The 25311-nt window shown below is 36.8% G+C and overlaps 1 protein-coding gene across 1 annotated transcript in view; it reads right to left on the bottom strand.

The window, feature by feature from the left end:
* The window catches only part of LOC126291479 (uncharacterized), a 28466-nt gene extending 16907 nt beyond the window's left edge, over positions 1-11559 (bottom strand). Inside the window, exons 1-2 of the mRNA XM_049984989.1 lie at positions 11401-11559; positions 8711-8753 (exon numbers count right to left, since the gene is read on the bottom strand). Of these exons, the coding sequence (XP_049840946.1) occupies positions 8711-8730 (20 nt within the window). The 5' untranslated portion in view covers positions 8731-8753; positions 11401-11559. The remainder of the gene's footprint in view (positions 1-8710; positions 8754-11400) is intronic.
* Positions 11560-25311: the final 13752 nt, after the last annotated feature.

The raw sequence follows: 25311 nt of genomic DNA, 5'->3' as shown, positions 1-25311 counted from the left end.
TACCAAAATGGCCAATTAGGACTATAATAAATCTCTGTATTATGATCCTGGATGTGGTGTTGCCATTTTCCCCTTCATACAGATTTATTACCCTTTAACCATTGGTAATTCGATATTGATGATTCAGTGCTGGTAATAGTAGTTCACAAACCAAATCTACATTATGTTTTTACAACTAATTATTTTATGCACTTCAATGCTGGAAAAAGATCAACAAATTATTTTTGGATTACTGTTTCTCAGGAAATGAAGTAATCATATTAGATTTTGTTTTTCCTGATTTTTCTCAATGGTTTCTACCTTCCTTTCATTTTCCCTTTATTCTATTTTCACAAACTGTACACCCTCAAGTACATGCTGAGCCAATTCTGTCGCCTTTAAATCATTTTCAGTGTTTTCTTTAGTATAGCCGAAGCTTCTGAGAGCTCATACCCAGCCTCTTTAGACAGTTGGAGTTATTTTTTCTTTCTTTCAGAGCAGCTGCCTCACAGTCAATTGAGTTTTCGTTATTCACTTTTTTAATCTACACTTCTAGATTTTCCTTTCACATTTTTCCTAATAAGCAGTATAATTTGCATGTGCTTGATACACATATTTAATGAGCTGTCAGCCAATGGCCACAGAAAGAAAAATGGGGGAATTGTCCCAAAAATGCCTCACTGTCAAAACACTGCTTGCAAATCTTCTGATCATCACTGCCTTGTCTTATCTTAATGTGTGCTTCAAAATGGAATATCTTCTCTCTATGCCCACATCTCCACTGGACAGTGGAAGAGAACACTTGTCTAAAAACGGACCATCTTTTTCACACTGTAGAACCTTCCATTCATCTAATAAGTAATCTTGCTGGACATCACATGGCATCCTTTTTGCAATCTTTAGCATATCACTGCAGCTTCTTCTCTTTATTCTTACTTAGGGGTCTAAAAACCTAAAATGTTTAATTGGTGCACTTGATAAATATGTTTTTCAATCACTTCTGCAAGCTGCAATTTAATGTTTTTGCGAATCTTTTAGAAACAACAACTCAGTCTACTATGCTCTTCAGTCACTTGCCCACAAACAACTAGTTGTTCAAGAGCTAGCAGATTATTCACTCTAAAGAAATCATTACGAAGAACTTCAGAAACAGTCCCAATTTTTCTCAAAGCTTAAACCTTCAAAACACGAGCCAAAAAGGTTTGAAGTACATTTTCTGTTTATGGATGAAGCTTGTGAATCATAAGTATTTGGCTTCGAAAATGTCATATGAAGTTTCTGCAAATCAAGTTCTGCTGTCATTAATGTCCTTTTAAGTTCAAAATAGCATTTTTTTAGAGTTACATGCTTAAGAATGTAATATTGAAAATCCTACTGGCTGAATGTCCTAAAATAAGCCACCTAGTAGCTGCATGCCTCAAAAACTTGTGATGCGGAAAATTGAACTACCACATTTGTTCAGGTTCTTCCCAGGGAATAGGCCAACTGCCAAAATAATATTAAATATTGACCAGAAATTTTGATGCTTCTTCAACTAACCACTCCATAGCCTTTAGATGCATAAGGTGTGCTTGCTTGTGTGAATATGTGTGTTTTCTATCTGAAGAAGGCTTTGGCTAAAAGCTCAATGTGTAACAGTCTTTTTCTTGTCCCTGTATGCATCTCAATGTGTCACTTTTATGGTGAGAAGTAAATTATCCTTTTCATAATACTGTTGACGAGAATAATGAGAAATAAAGATATTATTTTATTCTATAAATTAGGTTAAGAAGATCTAAATTTATCAGACGCAAATAAAAATTTTGCATCTTCATAACATAGTCATAAAATAGTTTAGAAGATCATAAAAAGACAAGGATGAATGAGAATATTTCAGGAAAGTGAAATAATTTGAGTGAAGTTAAGCATCAAAGGTGGGTCGAATGTGGTCATTGAATGCTTTTACAGACCACCTCCATCAGGTGGTGTAGTGTCAGATCACTTCAGAGTGAGTTGAAGAATACTATGATTAAGTTTGCTGTTCATGCTGGTGTAATAGTGGGAGACTGTAATTTACCATCTACAGAGTGGGAATGTCATGTGATTAAAACTGGTGCCAAGCAAAGGGATTTGAGTGACATTGTTTTGAATGTGTTGTCTAAAAATGACTTTTAAGCCAATGGAAAACAAACTCATGCGGGCAATGCCTCAGACATTCTAAAAACTAATAGACTCCAACCTTCTGAATCAGGTAATGTAGATGACATTATGACTGATAATGAGACTGTAATAATATCGATTAAATTGATATTATAAAGGCTTTACGAAAGGTAGAGCAAAATTTTGCTTAAGAAGAATGACGTGAGACAAACTGCAGAGTATCTGAGTAGTCAACACCAAACATTCAGGTCTAGGCTTGATGATGTTGAGCAAAAATAGGTCAAATTCAAAAGCATTGTACAACGAGCCTCAGACTTGTATGTGATGTGCGAAGGTTATGAGGGATGGGAATGACCCACTGTGGTTCAATAGCTATAACGACAGAGTTGAGTCCAAGATTTAAGAAAAATCAAAACCTAATTGACAAAAGCCAACTGAAGGGGGAAAAAATGAGCATAAGGAGAGAATTCAATCAATTTCAAAAGTTTGTAAAGTAACCTGATTAAAAATTTAAGAAATTTTGTTCCCACAAAAAGGCAACAACCTAATCAAAATCATCTATTCAGTTGTTCAGTGAACATAGTGGCAAAACAACAATGACAAAGAGGAGACTGAAATTGGGATCAAAAACAGTTTAATTGTGGGAGGTCATAGTTCAATTTCTTCTTTGAACCACCTGATGAAAGTTGAAATTGTATAACTGAGCTAAGAGATTGCAGAACAGGAAATAAACTAAACATGTTCAACAGTGGAAAGGCTTGTGGAAATACCCATGAGATTATAGAGATATTCATCATCCTCTTCTAGCAATAGTTTCTCAATGCTCGCTGTAGAAACAGAGGGTACCAAGCCACTGGAAAAAGCTGCTGGTCATTCCTGTTTTCATGTGGGGTCAAACAACAAATGCACATAATTACAAACTGATATTGCTGAGATGTCAGTATTTTGTAAAATTATGGGTCAATCCATATAAAGTGGTCCAGTGATGGTTGCTTGACCATTTTTAAATATTTTAATTTTTTAATATATGTGATTGCCCTATGTTTGAGAAGTTCAAAACAGTTTTTTAAAATTATTTATCTTGCACCTTTACTGGGTGGCGGTCATTTTTATTCGTAGGTGCGCTACGATCTTTCAGTCTGGAGACATTTGTTGTGGTTGGCAGGAGAGCCAACACTGTGTTACTAGAGAAGGCCGAAAGGCTCACGCAGGCTGGCGTGAGGTCTGGAACATGACAAGGGAATTAGAATTGAGAAAAACGGATGTAGCTGGTGGAATACTTAACTTTAATCCATTAATGATTCACAGAATCAATAGTAACTGATAATGGCGCCTTGCTAGGTCGTAGCAAATGACGTAGCTGAAGGCTATGCTGACTATTGTCTCGGCAAATGAGAGCGTACTTATTCAGTGAACCATCGCTAGCAAAGTCGGCTGTAAAACTGGGGCGAGTGCTAGGAAGTCTCTCTAGACCTGCCGTGTGGCGGCGCTCGGTCTGCAATCACTGATGGTGGCCACACGCAGGTCTGACGTATACTACCGGACCACAGCCGATTTAAAGGCTACCACCTAGCAAGTGTGGTGTCTGGCGGTGATACCACAACATTAATGAAAATTTGAATATCTCTGCACTGGGTTAAGTTACAACATTACAATTGACATGATTGTTTTTAGAAAAGTGTCCTCTACAACATTGCCTATTACACAAAATACCCTAAATTAAAAAATAACTAGTCAAAATGACCTCCAAAGTTTGGTTCAAATTTTCAAAAATCCACTTTTTAGGCCCAAAAATAACAAACAAGGAATGATTTATGAGAATCTATTTTTTTCCTATAATTAGATATCATACACTACTAGCCTCACATACAGCAAGGACACTTACAAATGTTTCCTTAATTTTTTATGAATTTTTGAAACTTGAAAATTTTCAGTTTTTGTAAAGTTTGGGGTTAGTTATCTAAGGTGGGACTGAATATAAAAATATGATTTTTGCACAGTTTGTACACCTACATGATAGCAATGTACTGCGTAAATTTCAACATTGATATCTGACTGTGAACAAAGATATGAATCTTTGAAAATAAGGAAATAATTCACATTACTCTACAAGTGATCTTATGGCTTTTGCCTATTTAAATGGTTTATTGTAATAAAATTCAATTGTGACATATAATTAGTTTACTCTATCACCCAATATTCATTTAGTTATTTTTAATAATGCAATATTTAACAATCGGAGCTTTCGCCTTTTGTTCTACGGTAAAAAAAGGCCCATTTATGCTTAGGTTTATTGTCAATAAAGAAGTACATTATTGCTGAGTGTGGCATTGCAGAAGTACATTATTGCTGGGTGTGGCATTGTTGTAGTCAGTCTGTTCTGATACCGCTGTTAGAGTGGATGTACATACTTCATCCAGAGTGTAGAATGTGTTATGTGCTTTGTTTTGTGCAATTTGTAATTAATTTTGAGAGTTTGACTGGAATGCAATAACATGGATGAACAGTGCTCTGTTGGACAGATAGCAAGTTATGTATGTCACAAAACAGTTTACGGTTCAGTTTCAAAAAACTTGAAAAATGCCAATGACTTTGATGAAGTTAGACAAACTTTGTTTAAATTTCTAGTAAGTTCTTCTGTAACATCATGTGTGAGTATCGTGAGAACAAATATATTCTGTAGTACAACTACATTTTAGAAAGAAAGTGCTGTGATCCACTTAAAATTCATAAAAATCCTATTACTAAAGGTTTGGGGGAAATAAAACTTGAACATTTGTCCTTGTTACGTGAGAGTTAAACAGCTTCCCAAGTGAAACATAATGTGATTCCTGCAAATTCCCTGTGCCCAAATTATTACTCAAAATTATTTGTATTGAATCCAGAACTAGAATCATGTAATGTTGTTAATGACATGTATATTCCTTATGAGGAAGCATATTGGATTTTGCTTGTTCTAAGTTAGACGTATCTCCTGTTTCCAAAATAATAAAATTAATTAGCATAACAAGAAAAGCAGTTATTAAAAATAAGGTACAACAAATTTCAGACAAAATCAGAAAAGACTTGGAATCATGCTTTAATAATACAGATACCAACATTATTTCTAAAGAAGAAGAAAACCTGCCACCAGCATCATCTGACACAGAATATTTGAGCTTAATAGAGAAATTAAAAATTAAATGTTCAGTGACATTTAAAGAGGACAAAGTCAAAATTTAAATTTGCTCCCTGACTCATGGTCAAGAGAAAAAAATAGTTCATGAATTCAACGTTTCTCATAATTTGGTTAAACTAACCCAAAAATTAGTGAAAGAGCAAGGCAATCTTCCAGGTTTAGAAAAGAAGAAAGGGGTAGGTATAAGTGAAGAAACAATTAAAAAGATCCAGCAGTTTTTTCAAGATGATGAAAACAGTGGAATGTGCCCAAGTTGAAAAGATAGGAAAAGAGCTGTTATAAATGGAGATAAAGTAACAAAGCAGAAATGACTAGTGATGTCAAATTTAAATGAACTTTGTGTATCTTTCAAAAATTCTCATCCTGAAAAATTGGAAGGTCAAAATTTTGTGACCTCCACTATAAGTGGCTGGATCCTCAGGGACACACTCTGTATGTGTTTGGTTATATCATCAAAATGTCAAACTGATGATTGCAGGTGCAAAACTCAGTTATCTTAACTACAGAGTGTTACTAGATTTAATGGTCTGTGACGCTAACAGTTATTACTGCATGATGAGTTTATGCAATAAATGCCCTGGTAAGAAAACTGTAATTGAAATGTTTCACGAATATGATGAGGAAATGCCAGACAATATTATCTTCAAACAGTGGGTCACAACTGACAGGACAGGAATGATAACAGTGGCTAAATCCCAGGAAGAGTACTTGGAATCTTTAACTGATAACTTGCAAAAACTCAAAAGTCACTGCTATGTTTCTAAAATCCAAAGTAAGTTTTTGAAGGACAAAAGAGCACAACTTCATAAAACTGAATGCATAGTGCTAGCTGATTTTGCAGAAAATGTTACATTTGTGATTCAGGATGCAATACAAGGGTACCACTAGGTCAATGACCAGGCAACAGTGCATCCATTTATTATCTACTTTAAAAATGAGAAAGACGAAGTTTGTAGTTCTTCACTTTGTATACTAAGTGACTACTTGGAGCACAATGCTTTGGCTGTACATGTATTTCAAAAGTATGTAAAAAATTACACAAAAGAAAATTTCCCAAGATTGAGAAGCTGATATACTTTTCAGATGGATGTGGCAGTCAGTATCGGAAGAAAAAGAATTTTTCAGATTTGTGCAACCACAAAGTAGACTTTGGGTTGGAGGCTGAATGGCACTTATTTGAATCTTGCCATGGTAAAAATGCATGTGATGGAGTAGGAGGCAGAACAAAGTGTGAAGTACAGCCAGCCTACAAAGACCAACCACAGACCAAATTATCACAGTCCAGCACATGTATTTCTTCTGCAAGGATAATATTAAAGGCATTACCTATTTTCTGATCAAGGAAGAAGTGGTTCTGCATATGAATACAACCTTCAAAGCACATTTGAAAACTGAAGGGTCTTTAGCAATAAAAGGAACAAGGTGTTTCCACAATTCCTTGGCACTGCAGAAAACTTAGTTTGATGCGATGTAACATAAGAAACTGAAATTTATGAGGATCATTGTGTCAGTAAAATTACAACTCTGTTGTTAACGTTGAATGAAATAGTGGCAAGTGTGTATGATGGACAGTGGTGGCTTGCAGTGTAAGTTTGGAAAACAAAGATGTTTTTGTACATTTTTACCACCCTGCTGGCCCAAGAACATAATTCAAGAGATCTACATGTGACAAAGTTTGGGTATGAATGAAAAATGTTTTAAGGAAACTTTCAGTGCTTGACCGTACCACAGCAACTGGGTCGTCTCATACTATATCACAAAAGCTGTCTGAAGAAATAAGTGTTCTTAACGTTCACCACAAGGTTTAGGAACAGTTGCATCTTGAAGGATGTTAATTGAAAAACTTTAAGCATGTCAAAATAATATATGGGTTAATTTCAGTGATGTTTCCACTTTTTTTTAAATATAATTCAGTACCTTACTTCAATAATAATTGATTATATCCTGCCAATGTCACACATGAATAGGCAACAGGCATAAGTAGAGTAATGTGAATTATCTCCTCATTTTCAAAAATTCATATCTTTGTTCACAGTTAGATATCAATGTCAAAATTTTAAAAGTATGTTGTTATAATATAGGTGCACAAACTGTGCAAAATAATATTTTTGTATTCAGTCCCACCTGAGATAGCTAGCCCCAAACTTTACAAAAAATGAAAATTTTCGAATTTCAAAAATTCATAAAAAATTAAGGGAACACCTGTAAGTGTTCTTGCTCTATATGAGGCTGGCAGTGTATCTAACTATAGGAAATAAGACTCTCATAAATCATTCCTTGTTTGTTATTTTTTGGCCTAAAAAGTGGATTTTTGAAAATTTGGATACCAAACTTTGGAAGTCATTTTGACTAGTTATTTTTTAATTTAGGGTATTTTGTGCAATAGACAATGTTGTAGGGATCATAGGGGTCACTTTTTTAAAAACAATCATGTCAATAGCAATGTCGTAACTTAACCCAGTGCAGTGATATTCATATTTTTGCTAACGTCTCTAAACTGAAACATTATCATGCGCTTACAAACAAAAATGGCTGCCATTCAGTAAACGTGAAAGGTAAATTAAAAAAAAGAGCTGCTTTGAACTTCTAAGTTATACTGTAATCACATATATAAAAAAATTGAAAATACTTAAAAATGGTCAAGCAACCAACTTAATTTTTATTGGACGATTTCATTTGGACCGACCCTTATGCAACATGTTTTATGCTCTCACATTATATGATGTTTGGACAGTGATAATTTCCTTTGTAAAAATCAACATGAACACAGGGATACTGCACTCGCCTCACTCTCTTCACCTATGGAATTCAGTGCACCAACTACAATTGTGCCCCTGATGAACCCATATTTCAGACTTTCAAAAGGCATTCAATACAGTTTTGCACTGTTGTATAATGAAACAAATATGAGCTTACTAAGTGTTGGGTCACATTTTGATTAGTTCCAGGGCCTTCAAGAACTCAGCACATTGTTCTTGACCACATAAAACAAATTGTATGAAAAGCAGACCTTAGGTTGAGATCAATTGGAGGAAACTTAAGAAAATGTTTTACATCCACAAAAGAAGTGGCTTACAATACACATCTGGCAGATTCCTTAATATTGCAGCCAGTCTGGGAATCTTAGAAGTTTGATAAAAAAAATTTGAAAGCCTATGGCCCTTCAATACAGCAATTAACAGAAACCACACACAATTTTCTTGTGTGTCAGTACTGTTATCACTTCTTCCATTGGCACTCATAAGTCAAATTACTTCTTTGTTAACAGCACAATGCAAATGACAACTCTTAGAACTAGTGCCATATGTGATAAGCCTACTGCAAAATGACTGATTCAGTTTTTATAAGAAATATAACTTTTACTGCAAATAAAATTGGGATTCCTTAGAGAATTATGTTGAAATCAATACTCACTGATTATATTTCCGATCCATGTCCCAGAAATGTTGCTCACCACCTGAAGCAGAAAATAAGTTGTTATCTGAATAATTTGTTGGAAATCAAAAGCCAGAATAAAAAATACTGCGCGTCACCAGTGTTCAACATACGCTGCTCTTGAACATGCGAACATGAAAATCAGACAATGCAACCCAACAGATTACGAGAAGCTGTATACATATCATGGAACTTAACTATGTGGTAATTTGTCAATACACATTACAAACAAACAAATGTCAATAATCAAAACAGTTTGAAGGATTGATTTGGTTGTCACATATCCAGCATTATTTCGCTGGTGATAGTAGAGAAGCTGAAATCATGTGGAGAGTTTCAGAGAGAGCATTATGGAATGATTGACAAGAATAGGGGAAAGAAATACAGTGGAAGAAGAACGGTTAGCTTTGAGAGACGAAATTATGAACGCAGCAGAGGACCAAGTAGGTAAAAAGACGAGGGCTAATAGAAATTCTAGGGTAACAGAAGAGATACTGAATTTAATTGATGAAAGGAGAAAATACAAAAATGCAGTAAATGAAGTAGGCAAAAAGGAATACAAACGTCTCAAAAATGGCTAAGCAGGGATCGCTAGACGACAAATGTAAGGATGTAGAGGCATATATCACTAGGGGTAAGATAGATACTGCCTACAGGAAAATTAAAGACACTTTTGGAGAAAAGAGAACCACTTACATGAATATCAAGAACTCAGATAGAAACTCAGTTCTAATCAAAGAAGGGAAAGCAGAAAGGTGAAAGGAGCATATAGAGGGTCTATACAAGGGCGATGTTTTAGAGGACAAGAGAATGTAGATGAAGATGAAATGGGAGATACAATACTGCGTGAACAGTTTGACAGAGCACTGAAAGAACTACGTCGAAACAAACCCACGGGAGCAGACAGCATTCCATTAGAACTACTGATAGTTTTGAGAGAACCAGCCCTGATAAAACTCTACCACCTGGTGAGCAAGACGTATGAGACAGGCAAGATGCCCTCAGACTTCAAGAAGAATATAATAATTCCAATCCCAAAGAAAGCAGGTGTTGACAGATGTGAAAATGATCAAACTATCAGTTTAATAAGCCCCAGCTGCAAAATTCACGAATTCTTTACAGACGAATGTAAATACTGATAGAAGCGGGCCTCGGGGAAAGATCAGTTCAGATTCTGTAGAAATGTTGGAACATGTGAGGCAATACTGACCCTACGACTTATCTTAGAAAATAGATTAAGGAAAGGCAAACCTACTTTTCTAGCTTTTGTAGACTTCGAGAAAGCTTTTGACAATGTTGACTAGAATACTCGCTTTCAAATTCTGAAGGTGGCAGAGGTAATAAACAGGGAGCGAAAGACTATTTACAATTTGTACACAAACTAGATGGCAGTTATAAGAGTCAAGAGGCATGAAAGGTAAGCAGTGGTTGGGAAGGGAGTGAGACAGGGTTGTAGCCTATACCCAATGTTATTCAATCTGTATATTGAGTAAGCAGTAAAGAAAATAAAAGAAAAATTTGGAATAGGAATTAAAATCCACGGAGAAGAAATAAAAACATAGAGATTTGCTGATGATGATGTAATTCTGTCAGAGACAGCAAAGGACCTGGAATAGCAGTTGAACGGAATGAACAGTGTCTTGAAAGGAGAATATAAGATGAACATCAACAAAAGCAAAACGAGGATATTGGAATGTAGTCGAATTAATTCAGGTGATACTCAGTTAATTAGATTGGGAAATGAGACACTTGAAGCAGTAGATGAGTTTTACTGTTTTGGGAGAAAAATAACTAATGATGGTCAAAGTAGAGAGGATATAAAATGTAGACTGGCAATGGCAAGGAAAGTGTTTCTGAAGAAGAGAAATTTGCTAACATCAAGTATAGATTTAAGTATCAGGAAGTCGTTTCTGAAAGTATTTGTATGAAGTGTAGCCATGTATGGAAATGACAGAAAGAGAATGGAAGTTTTCGAAATGAGGTGCTACAGAAGAATGCTGAATGTTAGATCACATAAACAAGGAGGAGGCATTGAATAGAATTGGGGAGAAGAGTAATTTGTGGCACAACTTGACTAGAAGAAGGGATCGGTTGGTAGGACATATTCTGAGGCATGAAGGGATCACCAATTTAGTATTGGAGGGCAGGACGGAGGGTAAAAATAGTAGAGGGAGAACAAGAGATGAATATACTAAACAGATTCAGCAGGATGTAGGCTGCAGTAGGTACTGGGAGATGAAGAAGTTTGCACAGCATAGAGTAGCATGGAGAGCTGCATCAAACTAGCCTCTGGACTGAAGACCACAAAAACAACAACTGTTATACGTTTGACAACGTCGGTAATTTCTATCATGTTTTAATTTTGTTTACGAGATAATATAGGATTAATTTGCATCGCACGTGCAAATGGAAATTTCAAAAATCTTTTCTAATTGACCAACAATAATGACTCTATTAGAAATGGCAATATTACTCGATTAATATCTTTTATTTACAAAACGGTCAACTTATCTTGTTTCCATCTCACACCCGGGAATTTACTATTTACACTGTCATTCAACGCCCAAGAGCGTTGTCATATTAAATTCGAAATAAAAAAGTACTTACAAGCTGATATTAACATTAAAAATTACTTAACGTTCCCTAAATAAACAGCCTGTGAGACTCACCGGAAATTGATATTAGTATGAATAAGGTTTCTTCTGAGTCACAATTTCAGTAATAGACTTATCCTGGCCTACAATTAACTCTTACCAAACATAACACACACATACCAATCGTAAACACATTGTTCAAAACAGAATCAACAAAGATTTTTTGCGTTAGCAGTGTCGCCAACGCGGTAAATGAAAACGCACAGATACTATTATATTTCTGGTCGAAGGCACAGAAGCCTTTTCTCATCTCTGAAAAGCACCAGCGAAAGCACTACAACTAATCAAATGACGTTATCATTCGATACCTCTCCTGCCATGTGAAGAATGTTGATAAAACTAGTTATACAAAGTGTAGTAAAGTAAAATTGAAATGTGAAACAATTAAAACGGCCATAGAGGTAATTTTACAATTGTCTCAGATGAGCTATCTAAGTAAATTCAACTTCCTCTGGAATGACCAGCATGGTTTGGGCCTGGTAGAGGTACAGAATTTGCTATAGCACAATTAAAAAAAATAGTTTTAGGAGCACTAGATGAGAACAGCTATGTAAATGGCTAGACCTGTCTAAGGCATTTGATACTGTTGACCATCAGAAGCTGTCGCATAAGTTAGAGGCACTAGGAGTAAGGGAAGTGGTTCTCAAATAGTTTAGTTCATATCTAGAAAACAGAGTACAGTTAGTAGAGATCACTCATGTCTCCAGTGGATCAAAGTACATTGAGAAACATATATCTAATCTACAATATTAGAGTCCCTCAAGGAAGCGTACTGGGCCCAGTATTGTTGCTGGTGTACACAAACGTTTTCCCACAACATATCAGCAATTGTTGGCTGATGACAGCAACATAGTAATCACCAGGAAGACACCAGCACAATTGCTGGAAAATTCTGCTGAAGTGCTGAAGGATGTTCACAAATGTACTCAGGAAAACAAAGTAACTCTCAACATAAAGAAAACAAACATAATATGCTTTAGAATGAACAGAAAACAGAGTCCCTTAAATTTAAAACTAGATAACATCTCCATAGATGATGTACCTACAACAAAATTCTTAGGGTTGCACACTGACAGCCAAATGAAGTAAAATGAACATGCTATGAAACCCCCAAAAAAGATATCCACAACATGCTATGCACTTAGAATCCTTGTATCAGAATGCAGTAATGAATATTTGAGAATTGCACTTCAGTTATATTCTTTCAGTAATCAATGTGAATTTATATGCCAAACCATGGTGTACATCAAGAAAAACATAGAAAATTATAGTACTAATAGCAGTTTTCATAACTATAGTACAAGTCACTGTCTTCACCTAGACAGGAAGATTAAACATAAGACCCAAAATAGCTTGTATGAAGGTGTAAATCTACATAATCAAGTGTCACAAAAAATAAAAGAAACGGATAACATGTACTGCATTAGGAAACATGTTAAATTGTTTTTGCAGGAACACTTCTTTTACACTATAAGTGAATTCCTTAGTACAAAATGGTTGTAAGTAACTTTTGTTTCACAATATTTAACTATATGTAACTTTTTGATAAGGTTTGTAAATAACTTATATGTCACAATGTATAACTACATGTAACAGCAAACTGTATAAATATATTAATGTACACAAACTGACAACATTCATACATTTTAAAATGTCCACAGATGGCTAAATATATAAATAAAAATAAATAAATAAATGTACTACCTTACAGAGCAGAAACCATGTTTTGTAAGTTATGTATAGTGATCAGATGTTGCAACGATGATTGTTGTGACACCACACAATGTTCGACATACTTATGGTCAGTGATAAGTTCAGAGATATGTGATTACTTTTTGTAGTTGTTAGCGATTCTTTAGTCTCAAATAAAATATTTTTTATACTATCTGCATAACTCTTTTTGTAAGTATACTGTCCCAGTACAGCACAAATACGCAACATTACTGGTGACGAGCTCGGTACACATGAACACATAACGTGATCGGAAGCAAACGCGACGATCCGTATCGACTGCCTGACGTACGTGAAACATCGGCGGCAGTGGCGTCATGCTGCACGTGTCTTAGATTAGTTCTCTTTCCTAAATGGCGTCCCACACGACATCGTTGACATATCGGAGGACCAACCGCAGACTGAAAACAGTACGGACAAAGTGAGAGTGTGTAGGATAAATGTGCGCAATCGTCAGGACTGTACAAGCAGATGGCATGACTGCGCAAGAGTTCAAGAGTGTGAATGCTTGAACGTGAGCAGGGAGGCTTGTGACTCCTTATGTATGTCAGTGACAAAGTGACAACAATGACTTAATCCGTGAAGCTAGCTGCCCAAGTATTATAAGAATGTTCCGTTATCTTGCAACACTGGTAGAATTCAACTCAAGCGACAATGACAAGCGTCCGTTTACAAGAGTACTTCGAAAGTAGTTCATACATGTTTATTATAAGAGAGTGAAGACGGATGCTGTAGGAGGGCCAGTTAACAACGGAGTTGATAGATGCTCAGCAACAACCAAGAAAAAAAGAAAGCATGTCGTAAGGCAACATCAGTCAATCCAAAAGAATGGAGATGCTTTTTTCGTAAGTTTCCCATTCTTTGGCAGACTCACTGAAAGTTATAAATGGTGGGAGATAAATGACTGGGGTAGCGACAGGCAAAACAGGAGGTGGAAGGGGTGAGTTGGCAGGCGACGTAGACTGAGACGGACCTGAACTGGCCAAAACAGAGGCAATCGTTTCCAATACCTGGATTTGATTTGTTGCACTGTGGCAAACGCCTCCTGCTGTCGGCTGAGATGCTGCAACGCCCCAGTAAGAACCCTTTTCCAGCATAAAAACGCGTCAGTAGCACTGTTAGACATCGCAGACACATCAGAGGACCAACCAGAGACTGAAAACAGTGCGGAGAACAATCCCACACTTGTCGTGAGTTGTGTTGTAACTTGGACAACAACACAACTAAGAATGTTAGTACAATTTTATTAGACTTTAACATATACGCCAATCACCACAACATATACTGCACACAATCTACATCTACATCTACATTTACATCTACAAGCTTACTCTGCATTTCACACTTAAGGGCCTGGTAGAGGGTTCATCGAATCATTTGCATACTACTTCTCTACCATTCCACTCTCGAATGGCGCGCGGGGAAAAGGAACACCTAAATCATGCCGTTCGAGCTCTGATTTCTCTTATTTTATTATGATGATCATTTCTCCCTATGTAGGTGGGTGTCAATAAAATATTTTCGCATTCAGAAGAGACAGTTGGTGATTGAAATTTCGTAAATGGGTCTCGCTGCAAAGAAAACGGCCTATGTTTAAGTCACTGCCACCCCCACTCGCGTATCATAGCAGTAACACTCTCACCTCTGTTGCGCGATAGCACGAAATGAGCTGCCCTTCTTTGCACATTTTCGATGCCCTACGTGGTAAGGATCCCATACTTCGCAGCAACATTCCAGCAGAGGAGAGACAAGTGTAATGTAAGCTGTCTCTTTAGCGGGTTTGACGCATCTTCTTAGTGTTCTGCTAACAAAGCACAGTCTTTGTTTCGCCTTTCCCACAATATTATGTATGTGGTCTTTCCAATTTAAGTTGCTCGTAATTGTAATTCCTAGGTATTTTGTCGAATTGACAGCTCTTAGAATGGTGCGATTTATCGTATACCCAAAATTTATCAGGTTTCTTTTAGTACCCATGTGGATGACCTCGCACTTTTCTTTGTTTAGTGCTAATTGCCACTTTTCGCATCACTCAGAAATTGTGTCTAGATCATTTTGTAATTGGAATTGATTGTGTGATGATTTTACTAGATGGTAAATTACAGCATCATCTTCAAACAATCTGAGGGAGCTGCTTGGATTATCACCCACATCATTTATATAAATGAGGAACAGCAGAGGGCCTACGACATTACCTTGCAGAACGCCTGATATCACTTCTGTTCTACTCAATAATTTACCATCTATCAATACGATCTGTGACCTCTCTGAGAGGAAGTCACGAATCCAGCCACACAACTGAGACGATACTCCACATGCACGCAACTTAATCAATCACCATTAATCAATAGTCGCTTGTGAGGAGCAGTATCATAAGCCTTGTGGAAATCTAGGAATATGGAATCGATCTGAGATCCCTTGTCGACAGCACTCATTACTTCATGGGAATAAAGAGCTAGATGTGTTGCACATGATGGATATTTTCTGAAGCTGTCAATAAGCACATTTTCTTCAAGGTGATGAATAATGTTCAAGTATAGTTCATGCTCCAAAATCCTACTGCAAATTGAGGTAGTGATATGGTTATGGAATTCAATGGGTTACTGCTATTTCATTTCTTGAATATTGGTGTGACCTGTGTTACTTTCCAGTCTTTAGGAACAGACCTTTCGTCAGGTGAGCGGTTGTAAATGATTGCTAAGAAAGGCGCTATTGTGCCTGCATACTCTGAAAGGAACCTGATTGGTATACCATCTGGAGCGGAAGACTTGAATTTCTTAAGTGATTTGAGTTGCTTCACAACACCTAAGATATCTACTTTTATGTCATTCATGCTAACAGCTGTTCTGGTTTCGAATTATGGAATATTTACTTCGTCTTCGTTCGTGAAGGAATTACGGAAAACTGTATTTAGCAACTCCGCTTTAGTGGCACTATCATTGGTAACATTTCCATTGCTATTGTTTTTTGCCACTGGTGTACTTTTACATATGACCAAAAGTTCTTCGCGTTTTCTACCATATTCTGAGACAATATTTCATTGTGGAAACTATTAAAAGCATCTCGCATTGACGTCCACACTAAATTTCGAGCTTCTGTGAAACTTATCCAGTCTTGGGAATTTTGCGTTCTTCTGAACTTGGCATGCTTTTTTCATTGCTTCTGCAACAGTGTTCTGACATGTTTTGTGTACCATGGTGGATCAGTCATGTCTCTTATTAACTTATGCGGTATGAATCTATCAATTGCTGTCGATACTGTATCTTTGAATTTGAGCCATATCTGGTCTACACTTACATAATTAGCTTGGAAGGAATGGAGACTCTCTCTTAGGAATAAAGAATAGGAATAAGATAAGGCAAATGTATGCAAGCAGTAATAGCATGGCAACTGAGCATGAGCGTAGTGCGGCAGGACTTAAATGAACATTGTGCTGTGGAAGTACACAGTACCACTCTTTTGGGGCGTACTCTCATGGATGAGGACAAACTACTAATGTGTGTTGCTTTCAACTGCGCATGCATTACTTCTGCTTTTGCTACTGTTATTTGCTCTTTGGCCAAATTAAGCAATTGCTTCTGTTAATTTTCAGTTAGTCAGACTTTGATTTAAAATATGAGGCACCCTGCTCATTTGATGTTCCAAACAATATTTTACTAATATGACTCAAAGATGTAAGGCACTTTGCTGAGTTCCAAACTCGTTAATCTTTGTTTACAGTATCCTATGGATAGAAGTGACAGTCTCTCTGTCTCATCAGTTTTACCCAGTTCTCCTGTATTAATATAACTGACGATTTTCCACATCACCCTGTAGATTTGTACCTTGCAAATACATCATAGTATAACCCTGATGATTAAGGAAACTTCCATATAATAAAATACCACCAGATTGACTTATCTGAAATTCAAGAAATAGCTCAATTTCAGTAGAAATCCTTTAACCTCTTGGCATATACTTTTAGAACTTTTTCTGCTTAAGCAAATGACCACCTTTGGGCCTTTTGTACTTTGGGCTAGACCACTATGTTTCTAGCTTATGGCTTCTGCCCTGTCTAACGCTTTCATCATAAATAGAACTTAAATCATGTGTTTCAAAATCTTTCAGATTCTAGTTTCTAGGGTGGTACTCCTTATTCTTCTATTTCCACTGTTTATTACAACACCTGGCATACTGGTGCATACATCACATTTTGTCCTTTAGTTTGAGTATATAATCATCATAAGTAGACATAACATCTACGCGATCTCTTTGCAACATACCCCATATGTTACACACTCTACAAAAAAACATGTTGTATAATTCAGCATACTGTGGGTTGTGGTGTTCTAGACAAATACCACAAATTGAAGCCATTCGTCTCAGCTTGGTTTAGCTCTATTGATATAGCATCACAGGAAATCTGTTATAGTTGAGTGTGATCTTTTCAGTGTTCCATTTGATTTAGGATGGTAACAGAAGGTCTGTACCATACCAATCCTTAATAATCCGCACACCCTCATATTTCCTTTAAATATTTAATCCAACTGCTTTACTGGCCAGTCATGGCCATTTAGGATAAAGAAATTTGTAGGGTTACATGGAGTTAGAACTGAGACAGCTGTCTGGAATTAATGTACTCAGATTCTTTTGAGAAAAGAGTAATTGTCCAGAATTCACTTGAGTTAATAAATTTAATACAAGCACATATTTAATTGAAACCATATTTTCTAACATCAGAACTCAAATTGTATTGTCCTCTGGAATGAATAATGTATATCCTTTGTTTTATTGGAAAGAAATATTTTAATTGAGAATGTCTTTTCCTGTATTGATCAAGTAACGATGTGTGTACCTTTTGGTTTTGTGTTAAAATAAATTTTGAACACAGTGGCTGTCCACTCAGGAACAACTATCTCTAAGGAAAACAGCTCCAGTGTTAAGTAGCATCCACTCTCCCCCCTTACCCATCCCTTTAACCTACCTGCTGGGTGTGGTTCACTATAGGAGAGCACAAATATTGTGTTGATCTGTAACTTCATTTGCATGTGAAATCGATCATAGGGGCAATGAGTATCTTTAAGATGGGACAGCCTTTACAGCCACTGAAAGACCTATGATCATATTGTGTGAGAAATTTGGATCATCTTCACAGAGTTGCTAGCATTCTCCACACACTTCCACTTCTGCTGCTTTTCCACATTGTTCAAAACTCTCAGCACAAGTTTTCTGAAAACGTTCCACAAGGTCAGTCTTTTGATACAATCTTATGAAAACCATTTTCAGCAAGTCCAATAATTCTGACATCAACCATTCACTCATTCGTCGGTCTTTAATCAGCAAATGGTGCACACAAATCACATAGTCATCTGCTCGAATTGTTGACGGGTATCCCTCGCAAACTCGTTGGTGACCTTTTCATGATCTCCTCTAAATATCTTGTGCCCCCTGTTCAACCACGATCTAGAAAGGCAGTCGTTCCCCAGGGCTTCCTTAAGCATTCCAAAAGCTTTCAGTGGGTCTTTTTTTAGCTTCCCGCAAATTGTTATCACATAGCGTTGCTCCAAAGTTTTATCCATCGTAATTTCAACTAGATCACTATTCAGTGGTTCACAGAAGAAGCAACCCTTACCCTCCTAGAGAACGGAGGCAAATGAGCAGCCTAATGGTGGAAAACTAAGGGTATTCCTACCCCACCCTCCCTAACTAGTCCAGCCGCTGTGGAGTATATAGTCGAGTCACAAAAAATCCAACACATTACTTTCTGAAAACACCATATGGTCTATTTGGTGTGCTTCACATGTAAAATGAATATTACAGTGTCCACAGTTAGTGGTGGGCTGCACAGCGCTGTTGTGGCATAGAACTTGGCTACACTGTAAGGAAATTGCAAAATGCTGATTTTACTATAGATGACTCTCCACCAAAGAGAACATGCTGAATCCTCCATATCAAAAAGTCCTCAATCTTGTCACAAATTTCACTTGATATCCCGTATGAGCGTATTTTTGACAATAAGTGTAGGTGCAATACTGAGTCAAATGCTTTTCAGAAACCAAGAAAGCTGCATCTACCTGATTGCCTTGATCAAAAGATTTCAGTATGTCACTGAGAGAAGTGCGAGTTGGGTTTCACATGATCGGTGTTTTCGAAATACACGCTGGCCGGCATTGAGAAGGTCATCCTGTTCAAATTATCTCATAGTGTTTGAGCTCAGAATATGTTCTCAGATTACATTAACTCGTAACTGGGTATTTTTACAAAAACAATACTTGCATCATCAGTTGGTATGTGCTATAATTGAGTTCACAGGCCTACTTCTAGTTTGTCATGGCTGTACTAGGTGTAATAAAACTAAAATCATGTCAAAATGATTATTGTTGCAAGAAGCACTACATCTTGTATGGAATTAGGAGTATTAAGCAATAGAGAATGAACGCTGTAAACAAGCGGTTGTCATTTAAATCAAGCACAATCTCACATTACAGAATACTGCAAAGTTTTTGTTCAAGATGTAATTCTCATTTGTACATAAATATCCAAATATGCGTTAACAGGACTAAAAACGCATTTCGTTTGCTGAGCTGAGTGATCAAGTGAGCTCGGGCATACCTTTCTGTTACACATCCCATGGCCTGTCTTTCTCAAAGGCCTTGGTGTTCTGAAGGTCGGGCCACAGATGCATTGGCTAGGGCTCATTCTCCTGCATCAAAAGTAGAGTTGCCAAATATAGCTGCGACCTCGTTGGAACACTCTGAGATTGGGATATAGAAATGAAGTAAAACATTTAATTAATATAGTTACTTTTTATTTAGAACACAATTACATGGAACTTATTGGGGCGGCTTAGTTAGTACATCACACTTTTCGGAAAATTCACCTTTTTCATTGAGTCTTTTTTGCCCTTTGTGTAATTATAAAACTCCAAGCAAGTCTCAACTTACAGTTAAACTAGCACCATAAGATTTATTTCACAGTCCCTGGCAGCAGTCGATTTTTCATCAGCCCACTGGACTGACATTAGTGAAAATGCTCTTTCCACAGTGGCGTTGTGTGCGGGAATAGAAATCAAATACATGCGAAATTTTAGCAATTGACATTTGTGTTCAGGATTTTCGTTTACCTTAAGAAATTAAATCCATCTTGCTTCCAGTGACTGTTTAGACTTGCATTCTTTCCAGTCAATCTTCGTTTTTAAAAAGGTCTTCAGATACACATATTCCTAAAAAAAATTGTCACCTGAAATCTTCACAACACTTTTAGTCAGATATATAATAGTATTTTCAATCATGCCCCACCATCCATTCAAATACTTGATTTTTTAAAAGAAATAGCCCATTCACCAAGTAATCAAATGTTATGTAATAAAACGTATTGCCTCTTCCTCAAATTTCGAAATCACATTAATTATTTCTTCGTTATGGATCTCATTCTTTGGTTTGTTAAAATTCATCTTGGTTTGTATACAAATAAAATACACAGTCTTCCTTCCATTCAGACATTTTTGATTGTCGATTGATACCTTTCTTATTTCAATTAATGAGACTTTATTCTGTCCATACTTTTTATATTTTTTCAAACAGAACCAAGCTTGACTGCAGAAATATGAATGAACGAACTACAGGAAACAATCTGAAATTATTTTAGGAGACGTGTTTTTGGCAGCAAAAAATTGTTTTAATGGAATCCAAAACTTAAGAATTCTCTCAACTGCAACTACAACTGTCTTGTTTTTGAGTGAAATAGAAGAGCCTGATAAGTGTCATCAATATATAGGCAGAACTCTTTCATCTTCTCTGGCCTGACTGTGTTTATTAAAAATAATGAAATATTTTCACGACAGTTATTTCAGTGTCGATAGTTAACACTCCAGCAGAGCATGATATCGCATTGTGAAGAATATGGGCAGGGTATCCAATTCCTTCTATATTTTGATTAGTCCTTGTTTAATGTAGTAAAACATATTTCACTGATCACATTGAAGAAGCCCTCCGAAGTTGGTATTGGTATTGTCCCCAAAAACGGCGATTAATTTATCTAATGTAATTTGCAGTAGTCTTAAAGTGTCTAGACGAAAATTTGCAACTGTCTCTGATGTTTTATTATTCAGTGAATCATATTTCAACAGCTTCTACTGAATTCCGTCAGTTTCAGTAAAGTAGTGAACAACTAAAGAGGACATCTTTTCAGTCTTGTCCTTCGATTCATCAGTGACTATGTCATAAAATGAAACATCTTGCAATTGTTTTACACATTCAGACACAGAGTATGATGCGAGAATATTTTTAACAATTGTTGTAATTTTCGCCCTGGCTGTAGACAGCTTTGTGGTAGCTTTGGAGTCAGGATACATAACCATAAGGCCAAAAGAAACGAAGGGTTGATGACGCCTGACAACTTTACAAGCTGTTAATAGTTCTGCAGCAGCAACAAGCAATTCTCCCTGGGTCTTTAATCACAAATGTAGAAATAGGCTTTAATGTCGACGCTACTATGAATCTACTTGAATGATTCTTCACAGAAATGTTTATATCACATTTGCGACACTGATTATCAAACACATTTTAAGAAAAACGATGCATGTATAAGAGACAGTACAGACGCTCCCGCAGAAACTACAGTTTCTCAAGCACAGTCAGCAGACAAATCAAAAAGGAGAAACGCTAACAGTTTTTAACAAGACCTGTTACGAATTCTTGAACAAGGACAAAGCACCTCTCACAAATCTGACAATCCAGATATCCTAAATTTGACCTGACGCAACGAATCTAAATCCATAACATATGTGCAGCCCGCACCACCATCTACTTTTCCAGTTTCAAATGCAACAACCCAATCCAAAGATTCTTCGATGTCATATTTTGATCTGTCATAATTATTGAATTGAATTGTACCATCAGAATCTCAGATTTTTTAAAAAGAAATACATTAAATTATCTTAGAATTTATATAATAAATGGCAGTACAGCTGTATTACAGTAGGGCTATTATTATTATTATCATTATTATTACTATTATTTTACATGAATAGCACTTATCTTAATGTAACTAATAGCACTTCTTGGGCTCCTGTAGTATCTCACATATTGATTTCTCGGCGTGCAAGTTTTTCACATACCTTAGAAAGGAGACACTCAAATGATTGTATTGATATACTATGGTAATCAAAAAACGAAATAGGGTGATTTTAAGGTATTTTCTGTATATTTACGAACTTTCCTTTGCGAAGCAGATCTACTGTTACTGGCTGTATCAACCACTGTTTCTGTTTTTCCTGTTTCGCCTGATAACCAATAGCGAAATAATCACTTCTCATGTTATGCTCATATTTGTCATTGTACTTCGCAGTTCTCGACATACATTCTTCCCTATAGCCGATGCACAGTGGACTGTTGGGATGGGTTGGGTTGTTTGGGGAAGGAAACCAGACAGCGACGTCAATGGTCTACAGTGGACTGTGCTACAATGGAAACTACGTTAAAAATACCTCGTGTAGCATTGCTGTTGTCGTGGTCTTCAGTCCTAAGACTGGTTTGATGCAGCTCTCCATGCTACTCTAACCTGTGCAAGCTTCTTCATCACCCAGTACGTACTGAAACGTACATCCTTCTGAATCTACTTAGCGTATTCATCTCTTGGTCTCCCTCTACGATTTTTACCCTCACTTCCATACATGGCTACACTCCAAACAAATACTTTCAGGAGCGACTTCCTGACACTTAAATGTGTACTCGATGTTAACAAATTTCTCTTCTTCAGAAACGCTTTCCCTGCCATTGCGTCTACATTTGATATCCTTTCCACTTCGACCATCATCCGTTATTTAGCTCCCCAAATAGCAAAACTCCTTTACTACTTTAAGTGTCTCATTTCCTAATCTAATTCCCTCAGCATCACCCGACTTAATTCGACTACATTCCATTATTCTTGTTTTGCATTTGTTGATGTTCATCTTATATCCTCCTTTCAAGACACTGTCCATTCTGTACAACTGCTCTTCCAAGTCCTGTGCTGTCTGTGACAGAATTACAATGTCATCGGCAAACCTCAAAGTTTTTATTTCTTCTCCATGGATTTTAATACTTACTCCAAACTTTTCTTTCGTTTCCTTTACTGCTTGCTCAATATATAGATTGAATAGCATCGGGGAGAGGATACAACCCTGTCTCACTCCCTTCCCAACCAATGCTTCCCTTTCATGCCCCTCAACTCTTATAACCGCCATTTAGTTTCTATACAAATTGTAAATAGCGTTTCGCTCCCTGTATTTTACCCCTGCCACCTTCAGAATTTGAAAGAAAGTATTCTAGTCAACATTGTCAAAAGCTTTCTCTAAGTCTACAAATGTTAGAAACGTAGGCTTGCCTTTGCTTAATCTATTTTCTAAGATAAGTCATAGGGTCAGTATTGCCTCACGTGTTCCAACATTTCTGCAGATCCGAACAGATCTTTCCAGAGGTCGGCTACTACCAGTTTTTACATTCGTCTGTAAAGAATTCGTGTTAATATTTTTCAGCTGTGGCTTATTAAACTGATAGTTTGATAATTTTCAAAACTGCCAACACCCACTTTCTTTGGAATTGGAATTATTATATTCTTCTTGAAGTCTGAGGGAATTTCGCCTGTCTCATACATCTTGCTCACCAGATGGTAGAGTTTTGTCAGGACTGGCTCTCCCGAGGCCGTCAGTAGTTCTAATGGAATGTTGTCAACTCCCGTGGTCTTGTTTTGGTCCGCAGCTCGTGGTCGTGCGGTAGTGTTCTCGCTTCCCGCGCCCGGGGTGTTGTGTGCTGTCCTTAGGTTAGTTAGGTTTAAGTAATTCTAAGTTCTAATGGATTGATGACCATAGATGTTAAGTCCCATAGTGCTCAGAGCCATTTGAACCTTGTTTCTGCTAAGGTCTTTCAGTGCTCTGTCAAACTCTTCACGCAGTATCATATCTCCCATTTCATCTTCATCTACATCCTTTTCCATTTCCACAATATTGTCCTCAAGTACATCACCCTTGCATAGACCCTCTGTATACTACTTCCACCTTTCTGCTTTCCCTTCTTTGATTAGAACTGGGTTTCCATCTGAGCTCTTTGATATTCATGCAAGTGGTTCTCTTTTCTCCAAAGGTCTCTCTAATTTTCCTGTAGGCAATATCTATCTTACCCCTCGTGAGATAAGCCTCTACAGCCTTACATTTGTCCTCTAGCCATCCCTGCTTAGCAATTTTGCACTTCCTGTCGATCTCATTTTTAAGATGTTTGTATTCCTTTTTGCCTGCTTCATTTACTGCATTTTTGTATTTTCTCCTTTCATCAATCATATTCATTATCTCTTCTGTTACCCAAGGATTTCTACTAGCCCTCGTATTTTTACCTACTTGATCCTCTGCTGCCTTCACTATTTCATTCCACAAAGCTACCCATTCTTCTTCTACTGTATTTCTTTTCTCCATTCTTGTCAATTGTTCGGTTATGCTCTCCCTGAATCTCTGTACAACCTCTGGTTCTTTCAGTTTTTCCAGATATAATCTCCTTAAATTCCCACCTTTTTGCAGTTTCTTCAATTTTAATCTGCAGTTCATAGCCAATAGATTGTGGTCAGAGTCCACATCTGTCCCTGGAAATGTTTTACAATTTAAAACCCGGTTCCTAAATCTCTGTCTTACCATTATATTATCTATCTGAAGTCTTCTAGTATCTCCAGGGTTCTTCCATGTATACAACCTTCTTTCATGATTCTTGAACCAAGTGTTAGCTATGATTAAGTTATGCTCTGTGCCAAATTCTACCAGACGGCTTCCTCTTTCATTCCTTAGCCCCAATCCATATTCACCTACTACGTTTCCTTCTCTTCCTTTTCCTACTGTCGAATTCCAGTCACCCATGACAATTAAATTTTCGTCTCCCTTCACTACTTGAATAATTTCTTTTATATCATCATACATTTCATCAATTTCTTCATCATCTGCAGAGCTTGTTGGCATATAAACTTGTACTACTGTAGTAGGCGTGGGCTTCGTGTCTATCTTGGCCAGAATAATCCACTCACTATGCTGTTTGTAGTAGCTTACCCACACTCCTATTTCTTATTCATTATTAAACCTACTCCTGCATTACCCCTATTTGCATACTTGCTTGCAAACCCGCGACATTTTACCACACAAAACAGTGTATCATTTAGTCTATGGCATAGCCGTGGTAATAAAATGTTTTTGCGGTAATTTTT

The sequence above is a fragment of the Schistocerca gregaria genome, chromosome 9 (genome assembly GCF_023897955.1).
Source record: "Schistocerca gregaria isolate iqSchGreg1 chromosome 9, iqSchGreg1.2, whole genome shotgun sequence".
In the NCBI taxonomy this organism is placed as follows: domain Eukaryota; kingdom Metazoa; phylum Arthropoda; class Insecta; order Orthoptera; family Acrididae; genus Schistocerca; species Schistocerca gregaria.
The sequence above is the reverse complement of the archived record's forward strand: the minus strand, read 5'-3'. Positions and strand labels throughout refer to the sequence as shown.